The sequence below is a fragment of the Pyrus communis genome, chromosome 15 (assembly GCF_041283825.1).
Source record: "Pyrus communis isolate YQ-2024b chromosome 15, ASM4128382v1, whole genome shotgun sequence".
In the NCBI taxonomy this organism is placed as follows: domain Eukaryota; kingdom Viridiplantae; phylum Streptophyta; class Magnoliopsida; order Rosales; family Rosaceae; genus Pyrus; species Pyrus communis.
In genome coordinates this window covers 21,621,408-21,636,209 of record NC_142579.1, presented here as the reverse complement: position 1 = coordinate 21,636,209, position 14,802 = coordinate 21,621,408, and the positions used below count along the sequence as shown (strand labels likewise).

The following is a 14,802-nucleotide window of genomic DNA, read 5'->3' as shown; positions in this document are numbered from 1 at the left end:
CTGTCTTGTGAATGCTTGCATATGGAGTATCTGCATATCAAGTGGATGAGATCGCAAGGATGGGAAAAACAACTGTTCTGGAGTCCCTGATGCGGTTTTGCTCTACAATTGAATCCCTTTACACCAATGAGTACCTTCGGAAACCCACGCCAAGGGACATGCGAAGGCTTCTGAGGAAGGGTGATATGCGAGGCTTCCCTGGCATGATTGGAAGCATCGACTGCATGCACTGGACTTGGAAAAACTGTCCAAGTGCGTGGCAAGAAGCTTATGGCGACAGAAAAGGAGTCAAAAGCATCATTTTGGAAGCGGTGGCTTCTTTTGATACATGGATTTGACATGCTTTTTTTGGTGTTCCAGGAGCTCAGAATGACCTAAATGTCCTTACCCAATCTCCAATGTTTAACGAACTGCTACAAGGAAATGGGCCGAGATGCACATATTGGGTTAATGGTAATAAATACGAGGGACCATACTACCTTGCAGATGGTATTTACCCAAGGTGGTCGACATTTGTCAAAATAGTGCCACATCCATAGAGTGAAAAAGAAAAGCACTTCGCAAAGTGTCAAGAAGGGTGTAGGAAGGAGGTCGAGCATTGTTTTGGTATCCTGTAAGCTCGTTGGGCGATTGTCAGGGCTGCAGCTAGAATGTTTGATGTCGAGGCTCTTCAATCCATCATGATGACGTGTATTATTCTCCACAACATGATTGTTGAAGACAAGTATGATTATGATGTCGTCGATGAATACGAGCCGGATCTGATGAACAACTCAAGAACACAAATCTACTATGCTCATGGCCGGACCGAAGATCCCGTGCAACACGAGCTGTTGGAATGGGATGAACGTTACAATGAATTGATCGTTCAATGGTACACTTCATTGCAAGAGCCATACTAGCACATAACCCGCTAGAATGACTTGATTGACCACCAGTGGGGATTGCACGAAGGCGAAGATAATTAAAATAAGGCTTGTGGTTGAAGAATAAAGTGTTTTGTTTTTTAAGTAATCTTATTTAGTGTGTTTTTTTTTTTTTTTTTTTTTTTTTTTTTTTTTTTTTTTAAGTTTATATGGTGAGGTTATGTAATTTTATTTGGTGGTTTTTTTTTTAAATGTTTATTTGGTGAGTTTATGTAATCTTATTCAAATATTTAAATAAAGTACAAAAATTACATAAGAAATTAAATAAAGTTCTAAAAATAAATAAGAAATTACATAAGAAATTAAATAAAATTCTAAAAATGTTAAGAAATTACATAACAAATTAAATAAAGTAGTACAAATAAATACGAAATTATACAAAGTCTGTGGAGTTAGGATATGTGGTGCTAGGATCTTCATTGCTAGGATTTCTGTAGCTAGAACCCCCTTGACTTGTTTCGGCATCTCTTGCACGCCTCTTTCGCACAACATCTCTTTTTTCTGATGTCCAAAAATATTTTGAATTTGGAGACAGTCCTACTAGAGACTTGTTCATAGTGTCACGATCTACTTGAGCCATCATTTCTTCTCTAAGCATCTCATTCTCTCGATGAAGTGCTTCTCTAATCATCTCGTTCTCTCGATTAACTATTTCTCTTTGTCTCTCAGCCACCGCATCACGAGCCTCAATAGCTACTATTATTGCTGCCATAGCAGTAGTTTTTTCCTCATCTCTAGCCTTTTCCCATGCCATGTTCAGTTCATCTTGGCGAGCAAGTTCCTCCATATATTTAGTGTAGTCATTTTTGGAAGAACTACCTTTTTTCTTTGATGCCTTTTTACCTTGAGGCCTGAGGGATTGACGAGTCGGTTGGGTCTCCGGCACTTCTTCAGGCGTCCTTTCCGTGTCTTCAAATGTGTTGGCTTCTTGTTCGGCCGTGTCTGCTTCTAGCGAATTGTGTAGACCCATACTGTGCATGACAACTTCTGGATCGGTTGCCACAATTTTGTATCTAGGGCAATCTTTGACAATTTGCCAACATTCCCATTTGTTGAATGATTTGTTACGGTTCTTTGCATTGTAGAATGCTTGTGCTTGTAGTATCTATAAAAATGTGGGATAAGATAGTATTAAAAAATACGGGTGTAACACAAATAAATAAATTAAAATATTGATGGGCATGGAATGCATATAAATTACATAAGAAATTACATAAAAATTGCATAAGAAATTAAATAAATTAAAATATTGATGTGGGTGGAATGCATATAAATAAATAAAAATATTGTTACCTGATCCGCTAAACTTGTCCCACCACGCAGATTACCAGAAGCATGAGAGATGACATTTTTCCAACAAGTAAATGATGCATTGAGTTTTTTCCAACGACCTTGAAGACCTTGACTAGATCTGGCATCTTTTCCATGTACATTGCAAAACGATTTCGTAATTTTACTCCACATTTCTCGCTTATCCATCTCATTACCCGTAATCAGGTCATGAGTAGTGTGAACCCAACATTCACACAACGTAACATCTTCAATGAGCTTCCACAAAGTCATTTTTTTCTCTCAAGGTGTACAAAATATTCAAATGTAGAAAGTGTAGAAAATATTGAAATGTGGTGTAAGGTGGAAGATGAGGATTAGGTATTTATAGAAAAAAAATTAATTTTTTAAAATTTTTCTGTATTTTTTAAAAAATATTTCACAATTTTTAATTAATTTTAATGTTGTAATTAATCTGGACCGTTAGATTTGAAAATTAATCAAATCCAACAGCCAACGAGCTGCCGCATGGCCAACGATCAAAATTCTGACCGTTGGGCCTTTTTTTTTGTTTTATTTTTATTTTTGGTGAAAAAACGTGGACCGTTGATCTGTGATCGGACGGTCCATTTTAAAAGTCAATTTTAAATTTTTTTTACCGTTGGAAATCTAACAGCCTACAAAAACTAGCCGTTGGAAATCCAACGACTTTGAGGAGGGCCACGTAGCCCTCATCCGGGTAAACACAAGTGGGCTGACAAGCGGGCCCCGCCGCCTGCACCCTTGTCTCCTACTCGTGCCCAGTCGCGAGTGTTGTACACGCGCCAGCCAAATAGGCCGGCTTCTGGGTCTGTCCGAAATGGGCTGGTCTGTTGCCTGGCTTGGGCTGGGTGTTGCGGGCTAGAGCACTTGGACAGGGTGCTGGGTAATTCCACCTCCAGTGGAACTGCACTTATGGGAAGTGTTATTGGCATTCCAAAAATCTCATTTTACACTCATCACAAGTGTATTTTTCTATCCAAATATAGAAAGTTTGGAGTGTATAATGAGATTTTTGGAGTGCCAATAACAATTTCCTTAGTTATTCTTTCTCTATATAATTGTTAATACTCGTCTCATTCTCTATTATAAACTAAGGCACTATGTAAATAAATAAATACACCCAAGAACCCCCTACAATTTCTCCACAATCTCTCTTGCGGCCGCACCTTTCTTCTCTCTCATATAAATATAGATCACAACACGTTATCAGCATGCTCCTCCGTTGCACTACAGAATATAACGGGAGCACTACAGAATATAACGGGAATTTTCTGCTACAAACTAATTCATCAATAACTATCACGTAATCGAGGTTCTTCCATAACAACGATTTTAATATCAATATTTTTTCAGCATTGATTGCATGAACCTTCACTATAGTGCATGATCCAACTTTAAGTTTACAAATTTTAGATTATACATAATTTTATAGAAGTGTTATTGGTACTCCAAAAATCTTATTTTACACTTTTCATAAGTGTATTTTTCTTTCTTAATATAAAAAATTTGAAATGTAGAATAAGAGTTTTGGAGTGTTAATAATAATTCCCTAATTTTATTTATGCATTATATCAATAATAACACGATTATGTGAATTGATATTTTGATATTGTGAATATGCATTGAATATTGAAAAATAAAATTAGGGTTCTCTCGAAAACCTAAAGAGCAGCGGTTCGAAGCCGCACCGCCGACCCCGTGAGCAGTGGAGCTACTGGTTCCACCTAAGAACTCAGAAACCCAACGCCGTTTTGGCGTCAACCTCAAACATAGAAACCCTCGCCTACAGCCGAGCCACAACATCGTCGTCTAATTTTTTAAGCATTATTGGGTTTTAATATTTTTTTTTGTCCACCACTCCTTATTGGCCCGAAGCTCAATAACAGAAATGTATCAATTCATTAAATTATTGTTGTAGGCCATGAAGACCTACATGTTTTCTATATTGCATACCTTATGTATATATTGCGTTTTCTTACCGGAACTCGTAAGCCTGAAGTTCATACAAATTCAAATCCGAAGTTTCTAATAATATGCCTTGAAAATCTGAAGTTTTTCAAGAAAATTTAAACTAATACATGTCGCATAGAACCCAAATATTTTACTCATGTGTGAATGGATTGACAAAATTTATCTCATTACACTAACCACAATCTTGTCAAATTTTTTTGCGAGGGATATGCCAAATTTGAACAAACATGACTTTATCACTTTAGAGGTCTCCAGAATAAACTACCAAAAGTGGTCAAAGATATGAATCTCCATCTCACTGCTAAAAGCCTAAGAGCCACCATTGAAGCTGAGACAAATATCCCGATTGGCGAAGCTAAGAAAGCGACGACCATGATCTTCATACAAAGATATATGCATGACGCACTGCAAACTGAGTACCACGTTGAGGAAGATTCACGAGCTTTATGGGTAGCTTTGGTGGATTGTTTCGATCACCAAAGAGACATATTCTTGCCTGAAACAAGATATGACTGGTAGCATTTGCACTTCTAGGACTTTAAATCTGTGAATAAATAGCATTATGAAGTGTGTCAAATCCGATCACCTCTCAAGTTCTATAATGAAGACTTGACCAAAGAGGATCTCCTGGAGAAAACCTGTTCGACCTTCTCTGTGACCAATATTGTCCTGCAGTAATAATATAGGCACAAAGTTCACTAAGTTTTCGAATTTGACCTCTATTTTACTTTTTGTTGAAAAGCATAATCAGCTGTTGATGAAGAATCATTAAGCTCGACCTATTGGCTTGACCACTGTGCCTAAAGCACATATTAGCGAGAATTAACGCTCGAATCGCCGTTCTAGGTGTGGTAGGCGTAGCCAAATGTTGTCCCACCAAGGTTAACAGAGTCAAGACCTATCCAAGGGAGGAAATAGAGTTCCGAAGCATTCTAACCTCGCTCCTAAGGTCTTGAACTTCAAGAACAAGGGCAAAGCACCGAGCACCATGTATGTGGAGATTCAATGGTATCTGATAGAAATGTCCAAATAAGGGAAATCAAACTTGTGATGATTCGACAATCCATTGAATTGGAAGGAACAAGATTGTGATTAGTGCTATGAGAATGAATCATCCATAAGCATCAAAATTAGAACATTTGAGTTCTAAGACATGATTTTCATGAAAAACGTCGGGTTTTCATAGGTGTATTGTTTTAAGAAAACTCCGGGTTTCAAAGGCACTAAATTCGAAACAACGGGTTAAATTTAGTTTATGAACGTTTAGTTCATAAAAGAGAGGTTCCTGCAAGAAACACAGAATGCAATATGCTGATTGAAGTGTAGTCGATTTGAGTTTCTTCGGGAACTCAAGTGTGAGAGCTTCGGGACTACGAAAGGATGTCAACAGTTCAAAGTATACAAATAAATTATTGAATCAATAATGTCCAAAAGTGATATTCAGGTCAATAATTTTGGATTAATTATCAGATTAATGGATTGTAGGTCACTTTTAATTAATTCAATAGATCGGGGCAAAGGGGGATGATCGTGGAAGCAAAGTTAATAATAACATTTGGGTTAAAATTATTTAAAATGCAAAAAATTAGCATTGGATTCGAAAAACCATAGCCTAATAACATTTGGGTGTGGGTACCGTGAGTAGGGCAAAGCCTTAAAGGCTTTTGGGCCTCAGGTTTGGCTGCTAAGCAGCCCACATGTGGTTGCAGGCCATGGGCCGAGGGATTGGGTAGCCCAGTAGCAAGATGTTGGTGTTTTTGGGCCAAAGGGTGCACAAGAGCAAGCCCAATCAAAGCTAGCTTGTGGGTCTGCACATGCAAAGCCCAGTCGAAGCTGAGGCCATGTCTTTAGGTAGTGGGACAAGCCCAGCTTGCAGGGCTGGTTACGGTACATGCAAGCTAAGGCGGTAGCAAGCCCAACAAGCCAAAGGCTTGTGGGTTATGGGCTTGGGTTAGATCGGGGCTTCAAGCCTGTAGGTTATGCAACCCAAGCCGAAGCTTGGTTGGTTTCCAATAGGGCAACAAGCCCAAAGGGCTATGTGCCCTGTCCATGTGTCAATACGACATTATTTCCCCATGCGGTTGGGCTTCAAGCCAGCGCAGTGGTTTGACATGGTGTCACGGTGGTGCAATAGTGCCGCAAAAAAAATCCCAGTTTTGTTTTTTGTTTTTTCGAATTTTCTGGGGTTTGAAAAACCCAAATTGCTTCTAATTTATTTATATGCTTTGACTCACAAATTTCACATAACAAAAATTGCGTAATGTATGAAACGTGTATATATATCGGAAGGTAAATATAAATGTAAGAGGCTCATGCATCATGGGGAATGTTTTCATGCTTCATGGTCGTTTCAAATATCTTCCTTTATTTTAAGTGTACCTGATTGGCAAAGGCGTTTGAATTTGTAGAAGATTATTCTCGGAAAGCCGGAATTGCATCTCGAATATGTTGTATCATGTTTAACACAGAAAAATTAAATTGAATAAATAGCATGTAGATCAATTCAATAAAATAATAAATTAATCATAAAAAGAATGATTAAAACGTACTACTCCCTTGATTGAAGATCAAACTCTCTTTAGTGCAGCTTTAAGAGCGTGCTGATAACGTGTTGTAGGCATAATTTAGTGAACAATTATGAGGCCATAGAGAGAGGAGTGCGGCAATAGTAGAGAGAAATAGAGAAATGTGTAATTGTGAGGTGTGTGTTATCTCACCCCGCGAAAGCGAAGATATGCTTTGGCTTTCTTTGGTCTTGATTGTGCCTTTATTTATAGTAGTAGGGAAGATTAATTCCTTACGCTTTTAGAATTACAACTCTAACATGATATTAACTACTAAAGGGAATATTCAAGATATCCTTAGATATACTAGGATTTACACAATCACATTCCTAATCTAATAGGATTGCAACAGGGTATTGGTATTCACATATTTTTTTTCTTTTTTCTTTATAGTTTTATTTTCTTTTTTTGTTTTGTTTTGTTTTTTGTTTTGGTTGAAAACATCATAAACCATGAATGTAATTCTCACTTTGAAGGTTTTGTTTTCATTCTATTTTTCTTTGTTTTTTACCCATCCCTCCTACGACCCTTCTTCCATCTCTTCTTTCTCCAACACAAAAAACTAAAAACTAAAAATAAAATAGTTATTTATACATCTCAAAGTTGCAAAGAGAGGGGAAGAGAAAGTGAAGGGGTATTTGATTGTTCGTTGACTCTGTATGATACTAATATTTCTATCAAGCATAAGTTCTATTACAAGTTATCGATGTATTTCCAGATTTTTTTTGTGATTCGACCCTCGCACCCTATTTCATCACGTAGAACTGAATGGGAACATGATATCCACCATAAACAACAGCTTACAACGTTCACATGACCCCGTTCTTAAGGGAGAAACTGTTTCTTTTTACCGGCTATCTGAATCTCCTTTTAGAACAAAATGAAATCAGAATTTCCATTCCGGTTGCTCAAAAAACATCAACTGCACAAAACTATGAATTTTACAACATTGCAACCGTTCCTGCTACTCTCTAGGGTCCAGACCACAAATTTTACAGATCCGTTCAACACATCTTTATTTTCTTCCAACTCAACTTTGAAATACGGCAGCCTTTTCTTGCATGTGCCATGCCCATGTTGACTTCGCAAGGAGGTGTTGTAAGCTGCTTGTTTACCACAACCAAAGGAGCCACCAGTGGCGCGGTTGATCAGCAACTTTTCTAGTGCTCCGGGGAGTGACACTGATTCTTTCTACATTTGAGGAGCACCATCTGTGATACTCAGGAGAAGAAGCAAGTTCCCGCAAGGCTTTTGTTGTTGTCTCTCTGGTGAATGCGTCCCACTCTTCTTTCGAGTATTTTCTCCTTTCAGGTGTGGTGTGGAAGGTAGAAGGAAATAACCATGGATCTGAAGGTGGAGAAGGCGGAGAATCAGGAATTTCCAATCTGCGGCGGTTCTTTTTGGGTGTTTTCAGCGATTTCCTGCAGGAACATTCCATATATGTCATGAATGACAAAACCCAAAAAACATGGCAAAAATCAAAGAAAGTTAAGAAACATACATGCTATACTGCACATCATCTAATACATGTTACTAGGACTCCAAAAAACCATTACCAATGTGCCAGCATGCATAAGAATAACAAATCACATTGTCCTTTTGATTACCAGAATAGTGAGAAACTGAGTAACCATTTGACATTTGTGTTTTTCACACGCACACGCACACAACACAACTACTCGCAATTTAAGCAACTATTGACATTTGGAGATGACTCCTATGTAACACACTTCAATTATAAAAATACATTGCTGTATTAGAAAAAAAAGTTGTTCAGTGTTTACTGTTTACTTGTATTGCCGACTGAGGAATATTATGGTGGTTACTTACCCGGTAGATATCGACGAAGGAAATGTTGGCAGATACTGGAAGGCCTTGACTAAGCTCCAGAATGGGAAAGACATAATCTTGCACACGCGATGAAGGAATCTCCATCTAAAGATTTTCTTTAGTATAGCAGAGACGACGAATCCAACTACTATAGCTCCTGTTGCCAGTCGGTGATCGACAGAACTCTGAATGCAAAGGATACATAAAATCCCTTTTCAGATAATGATATATATATATATATATATATATATATATATATATATAAGCACCATTAGTGAAACTTTGATAGACAAAATTTGAAATGTATACTTATCTAACGTACCTGAAAAATCACAGTAGCACCCAGAATTTTGATGGACCAATTAACAAACTGAGATGTCATTATATCGATTGATCCATCTTCTGTAAGGATGAGTTTGTGAACTGCCCAGAAGCCCAACCATGCTCCAGCCAGAAAAAGAAAAGCCAGAAGAAATATAGCCAACTGCAAATTATGAGAGAATTTCCCCAGTATTACCAACAGTTAACTCTGCAATCATTAAGTATACAGGTCGCAATAAAAGTAAAATAAGGTGCAGCAATGACTTAAATAATAATAAAAAGGTCAATTTCAGGGTATCTTAAAGAATGAAGAATGTGAAGTCTACTTGTAAACTATTTCCGCCCAAAAGAAGGAGAAGCATTAATTCCAACTTACAAAACATAAAACCTCTATATAATACAAGCCACTAGAACAATAACTAGCCTAAAGAATGAAGGTGTGACTTGATGCATATCTTGGGAATAGATCAATATCATTATGATCTATCAACTATTACATGCCTAAGGGACTGACAACTTGGATGCAAGATGAAAACCATAACGTAACAAAGACTAGAACAAGAATAACTATTATCAGAATATGGCATAAAAACCAAGTGTGTGCTTGTAAGCCTCTAAGGTATTATATGCCATTAAAAACTTGAATTCTGATTCTGGCACCAATTAGTAGTTAGTACACACCTGAATAAAACTAAAATCCAAGATGGTAAGAGAAATGTAGTGCAGAATTATAAGCAGATCTTACCTGAAAGAGAATACAGAGTACATCAAAACCCAAAAGAAAATAATTAAATGCATATTAGAGAGCATATTTTATTTGAAAGAGAGGTTTGATATAAAAGATGTTTACCGGTTCGTATTTCATCAAAGCATTCAACTATATGCCGACGTCAATGCGATACAAGGAAATTTGTTCCCCCTAATAGATGGCTATAAATTGATTATTCCATGCATATCACTTGAAATACCTATAACATAATTTTTAATGAAAACACAACTCTAAGGGAAGCTTTCACTGAGTAATCAAATGATGTCGTCGTTGTTTAAATAACTTAATAGTTATAACTATATCCGGCTGAGTAAACCTGCTAGATTTCAGCAACAATACCAAAAGATAAACACGGTAACATCTTGCAACTAGAAAACAAAAAACATGGATGATTTTATCTAAAATAAAGGTCACCGGCCAAACATGACGATACATGCAATAAAAAAATCTGGATGGAAAAAGAGGAAGGCATTTTTCTTTATGGTGAAGATAGTTGGGCAACTAAAAGAATAATTCAAGATAACTTACAGGATTATACATATCTTCGTTGATTCCAATCTCTATGAGTACTGTACGCAATAACCCAGGTAGGTAGCTAAGGAGAAAAGATCCCAGACCAACCTGATAAAGTGTGAGAATTACATCAATCATTATCATGTAAACGAAAAGTGTAGAAAGGTAAATTAACTGAGCTTTGGTACATACCACAGATGAGTACACAAAAATTGCAAGAGAATTCTTCCGACCAGTTGGAAGAAGCTTCATCCCCTGTACACAACCACAAAAATTAAAACATCATACTCGGTCATATCTTGGATGGTGTAAGGACTTCATTGGACAATGGACATTCAGCAATCTTATCAAGAAAAAGGATTACATCAGTATGGCAACTATTTTACTTGAAAAAGTACAATCAATATTACAAGGACCACCCCAATTGCCATTCCACTGCCGTAATAAAATACTAATGAATTGCTCAGGAGGGACGCCAAGCTCATCATGATTATGCCCAATATCAAAAACGTCACGCGATATTTAACAAATTCTGCAAAACAAAGAACACATTAATCAACTGGTCACTAAATGGATTAGAGTAAGAGGTAAAATCATGTGCACATTAGACTCAGGAATATTACCTTCTTCAATGGACACCTCCAAGCTCTCTAAGGGTGAACCATATGTTCGTATATCTAAGAGTTGGTGCTCAAAAGGTGACATGGACCTTGACCAGGAGCCCTTGGGAACCTTCTGCCAACGGCTTTGAGGGCACATCCCTAGCCCAAGAGTTGTATTTCTGCAAAGAAAGAAAAAATTCATCATTCCACACGTAAATAACGTCACAGCAATAGAAAAGATATCTCAGAGACACTGGTAATATCATATCGCACAATAATTAATTTCTTTCCATTCAGTTAATTAAATTCTGTATGCAGAGTGTCTGACAGGGAAGTTGTATTAAAAACTCACATGGCCCATAATATTGATGACTCACCTGTGGAAACAAACCTCAAAGGTCGGTATACGAGTGCTTGAATTTGTTCCTGATACCTTCACCTTCACCGTGTTGGCAAACTTCCCAATATTTTTAAGCCTTGACAGTCCACGGATGTGAACTCTTTCACACAGCACTGAAATGCCAGGCTTGGAGCCAGGAGAATTTTTTACTGGCGCGCCATGAGATAATTGTACCTTATCCGACTCGGAAATAACTGCAATACCAAAAGAATAATCATGAGTAACAGAATTCTAGAACTCAAAATCATAAACATGAAATAAGCCATTTCTATCTGCCTACACTTCAAACTAATCTAAATGGCCTTTTTCAACCTTAACAAAACGTTCCGAAAAGCTGTGTTCTTGGAGGCACATTTTTGTTCCCAAAAGAAAAACCCATTCTAATACATCCAAAACCTATGATGTAGTAGTTGTATCAGAAAAAAATAATTTGATATAATCAAAGAATATCCCACTCCAAATCAAAATTTGAAATTTCCCACAATCTTACTTCTTCAGAAAAATTAAGAAACCTAATGCAGAAATCTACTCCCATTCACTTCGTGTGTGTGTGTATATATATATATATATATATTGGGTTTTCGAATCCTTGATCAATTCGTAGCAAAAAGATTCAAATTTTCCCTCGGTATTCTCAGAAGCCCAACACACCAAACAAAAATCACAGTTTTGGGATTCAAATTACTGTTTATCTTACTTAAAATCCTAGATTTTATAACTTCGTTGAGCTGGATTTTGTAATCACAGTAAAATTTGATGGGGAATTGAAAAGAAAGTACCTAAGGAATGCTCATTGGAGGGTTCGACGGCGGATGAAAGCGGGAGCGAGAGGAAAAAAAGCCAGAGAATGCAGGCGAAGATCCGACCCGAATTTGCAGAAGCCATTGCTTCTGGTTCTTGGTTTCGACTCCGAAATTACATAGAGGGGGTGGGAAGGCGCGCGTAGAAAATACGAGATGATATTAAGGGTATTTTGGCTATTTTACGAAACGGATTAGAAGCCCTTTTAGCCCAACCGACTTTGGTGGAACCACGGCTTGGACGCGTTTGATATTAGCAGGCTGGGTTTGTTATTAAAAATAGAGGCTTGGATTAAGATCCACTTTGAAAAAGAAAATTTTAAGGCTAGACATCAGGATGATAAAAAGTTAACAACTCTCATTTTTATTACTTATATCGTACTATGTATCATTTGATTACCCAATAAATTACTTATTTCTTTTCTTGTTCATCGGGGAGTGAAATAGAACATAAAACCGTAAGCTCTCAAACAGTGGGAGAAGTCCAGGGCTCTAATCGTGTGCCAGTTGAAGAATAAGCCGTTTCGGTCACCTGCGCACCTGGGTTGTCCATGATTTGTGCATAACTTGCATTAACAATTGTCGCATCATATTAAGGATATCATGCATGCGCATGACTCGGCTAGATAGTATATTGATAATGTATCCCAAGCATATTGACAATATATAAATAGTGTATTGTGAGTGGCAGAGCCAGAATTCGCTCGCATAAGCGGCCTTTAAGCCATATAAAAGAGATTATATCAAATAAAGTAATATAATGTGATGATGTATTGTTTTGTCAATATAATATGACGACGTATTATTCTGTCAATTTAATGTGATACATCATCAATACAGATCATTATGTTTTTTTTAGGTTAAGTTTCAACCATGTTTCCTTGATGCGTATTCTTGTAACGACCCGTCCCGAATTTTACGAATATTAGAACGAGGGTAAAGTAGTAATTTCACGTTTGAGAGATATTTTTCATATTTTTCTTTTATGGGATTGTTTCGTGTGCCAAGTGGGACCCGCATCCCACTCAACCTCTCATCCCCTCTTGCCCCGTGTCCTTTCCCCCTCCCCAAACTCTCGATCATCTCTCATCTCTCCCCCTCACTTCTCTCTCTCTCTTCTTTTTTCTCCCTTTCACCTCTACACTATTCTTTCCTCTTTGAGGCACTAACCCACACGAACAAAGAAACAACACTGGCGAACCATCGTCACCACCACCTGAACGTCATCATCTCGGGCCCAAACCAAGGTCTTGGAAACTCGATAGTGGTAGAGGCCATTGTTCACCTTCTTCCCGACAAACCCAAGGAGATTTTTCATCACCCCCGACATAGGTAAGTCCCTAGGACCTTTTGGGTTGTATTTTAGCGTTAGATTAATGTAGGCTTTAAGTTGTTTTCACATGTTGGACGCAGAAACAGCTTGGGGATAATGAACCTAGTTTCCAGTGAGGGATGCCATGACTTGCAGGCCATTTTTTGACCAACACGGGCCACAACATAGCTCCAAATTGGTAAGAACCTCTTCTCCTCATTCCAAGCTTCATTTCCATAACTAGAATGTGGAAAATGGCGAAGAAATGAGCTTGAACGGAGCTTTAGAACCCTGCCCAGAATCCTCCCAACCCATGACCTGAAATTGGGTCGACCCGACCTGTAATCCAAAACCCATCAACCCGGTCCAACCCGGCAACCAGGCCTAACCCAACTTAGCCCAAACCAACAACTTGACCCTACCTGGATCCGACCTGACCTAGACTCGATGGAATATTCATCAGAATATTCCATTATGAAATATTCTAACAGAATATACCATAGAATTTTCTTGGAATATTCTCTAAAATATTCATGTTGACTTTTCATTGACTTTTACGAAATTTGCCCAGGACCACTTTTAGGGTATTTCGATGCCTTGATTCCAAATTTGCGCTCCGTTTTCCCAAATTCAATCATTTTAGTAGGATTTTACTAATTGATCCCTTTATGTGCTTAGGTACATTTATCAATGGTGATTTCGTTCTCCCTTGTTCGAATGACTCTTCGACGACGAAGTTTCTGTAAGTGGACCCCTTCCAAAATGCGTGATTTTATTACTAGAAATGCATACATAAAAAGCATGATTTTATGACTGTGTTTTATGAAACGTTTATGGGTTATCAGATCTACGCTTTATGAAATATCATGCTTTATCGAATTCACGTTACTGAGATATTTATGAATATGATTTATGATATGATGTTTGAGCTATTGAGCTTCGATGAGATATATTTTGGAAAGATTATGTCCATGATTTTCTATGCTCACTTAGTGGATATTTATTTATATATGCCTTCAAACGGGCGATGTAAGGCCTTCGGGCAGAAGATTTATATATGCCTTCAGGCTGAAGATTTATACATGCCTTCGCATGGGCAATGTAGGGCCTTCAAGTGAAAGATTTATATATGCCTTCGAGTGGGTGATGTAGGGCATTCGGGCGATTGTGATACCACTACTAAGCACCCTATATACGATATATGTTTTATGAAGGTTTTTATGGCATGATGGGGCTTGCAGAAAACCTACTACATTTTATGCTATATGAGTTTTCTAAAACTGAGGGCTAGTACGTTTGAAGAGGAACTTGTTTTAGTATTACTTATATATAAACTTGGTCCACTCATCATTTGTTTTGCGCCTCATTCAGGACTTAGAATCGAGGCGTACAATCCCGACGTCAAAGCATTCCTGCATTGGTTTCTTTGAGTCATCTCGGTGTAGGACCCATTCCTTTATTTGTACATTTTCATAATATTCCT

At 37.7% G+C, this 14,802-nt stretch overlaps 2 protein-coding genes across 2 annotated transcripts; both read right to left on the bottom strand.

The window, feature by feature from the left end:
* Window positions 1–1,299: 1,299 nt before the first annotated feature.
* Window positions 1,300–2,489, bottom strand: LOC148690687 (uncharacterized). The gene is made up of 2 exons (XM_088685500.1): window positions 2,220–2,489; window positions 1,300–2,031 (listed from the first exon to the last, which is right to left on the bottom strand). The coding sequence occupies exons 1-2, from the start codon at window positions 2,487–2,489 to the stop codon at window positions 1,300–1,302; spliced, it is 1,002 nt and encodes a 333-aa protein (XP_088541626.1).
* A 5,048-nt stretch (window positions 2,490–7,537) lies between these two features.
* On the bottom strand, window positions 7,538–12,181 carry LOC137707774 (transmembrane protein (DUF2215)). The gene is made up of 9 exons (XM_068446694.2): window positions 11,987–12,181; window positions 11,185–11,401; window positions 10,829–10,986; window positions 10,592–10,737; window positions 10,398–10,460; window positions 10,221–10,313; window positions 8,925–9,086; window positions 8,603–8,787; window positions 7,538–8,193 (listed from the first exon to the last, which is right to left on the bottom strand). Exons 1-9 carry the CDS (start codon window positions 12,090–12,092, stop codon window positions 7,884–7,886), a joined length of 1,440 nt encoding a protein of 479 aa, XP_068302795.2. The 5' UTR covers window positions 12,093–12,181; the 3' UTR covers window positions 7,538–7,883.
* Between the last annotated feature and the right edge of the window lie 2,621 nt (window positions 12,182–14,802).

Coding starts and splice junctions, on each gene's coding strand:
- LOC148690687 (XM_088685500.1), bottom strand. CDS start 2,489: ATGACTTTGTGGAAGCTCATTGAAGATGTTACGTTGTGTGAATGTTGG. Junction 2,032..2,219: donor GGACAAGTTTAGCGGATCAG/GTAACAATATTT, acceptor ACATTTTTATAG/ATACTACAAGCACAAGCATT.
- LOC137707774 (XM_068446694.2), bottom strand. CDS start 12,092: ATGGCTTCTGCAAATTCGGGTCGGATCTTCGCCTGCATTCTCTGGCTT. Junction 10,987..11,184: donor TTTGAGGTTTGTTTCCACAG/GTGAGTCATCAA, acceptor CTTTCTTTGCAG/AAATACAACTCTTGGGCTAG. Junction 9,087..10,220: donor ACGAAGATATGTATAATCCT/GTAAGTTATCTT, acceptor CATAATTTGCAG/TTGGCTATATTTCTTCTGGC.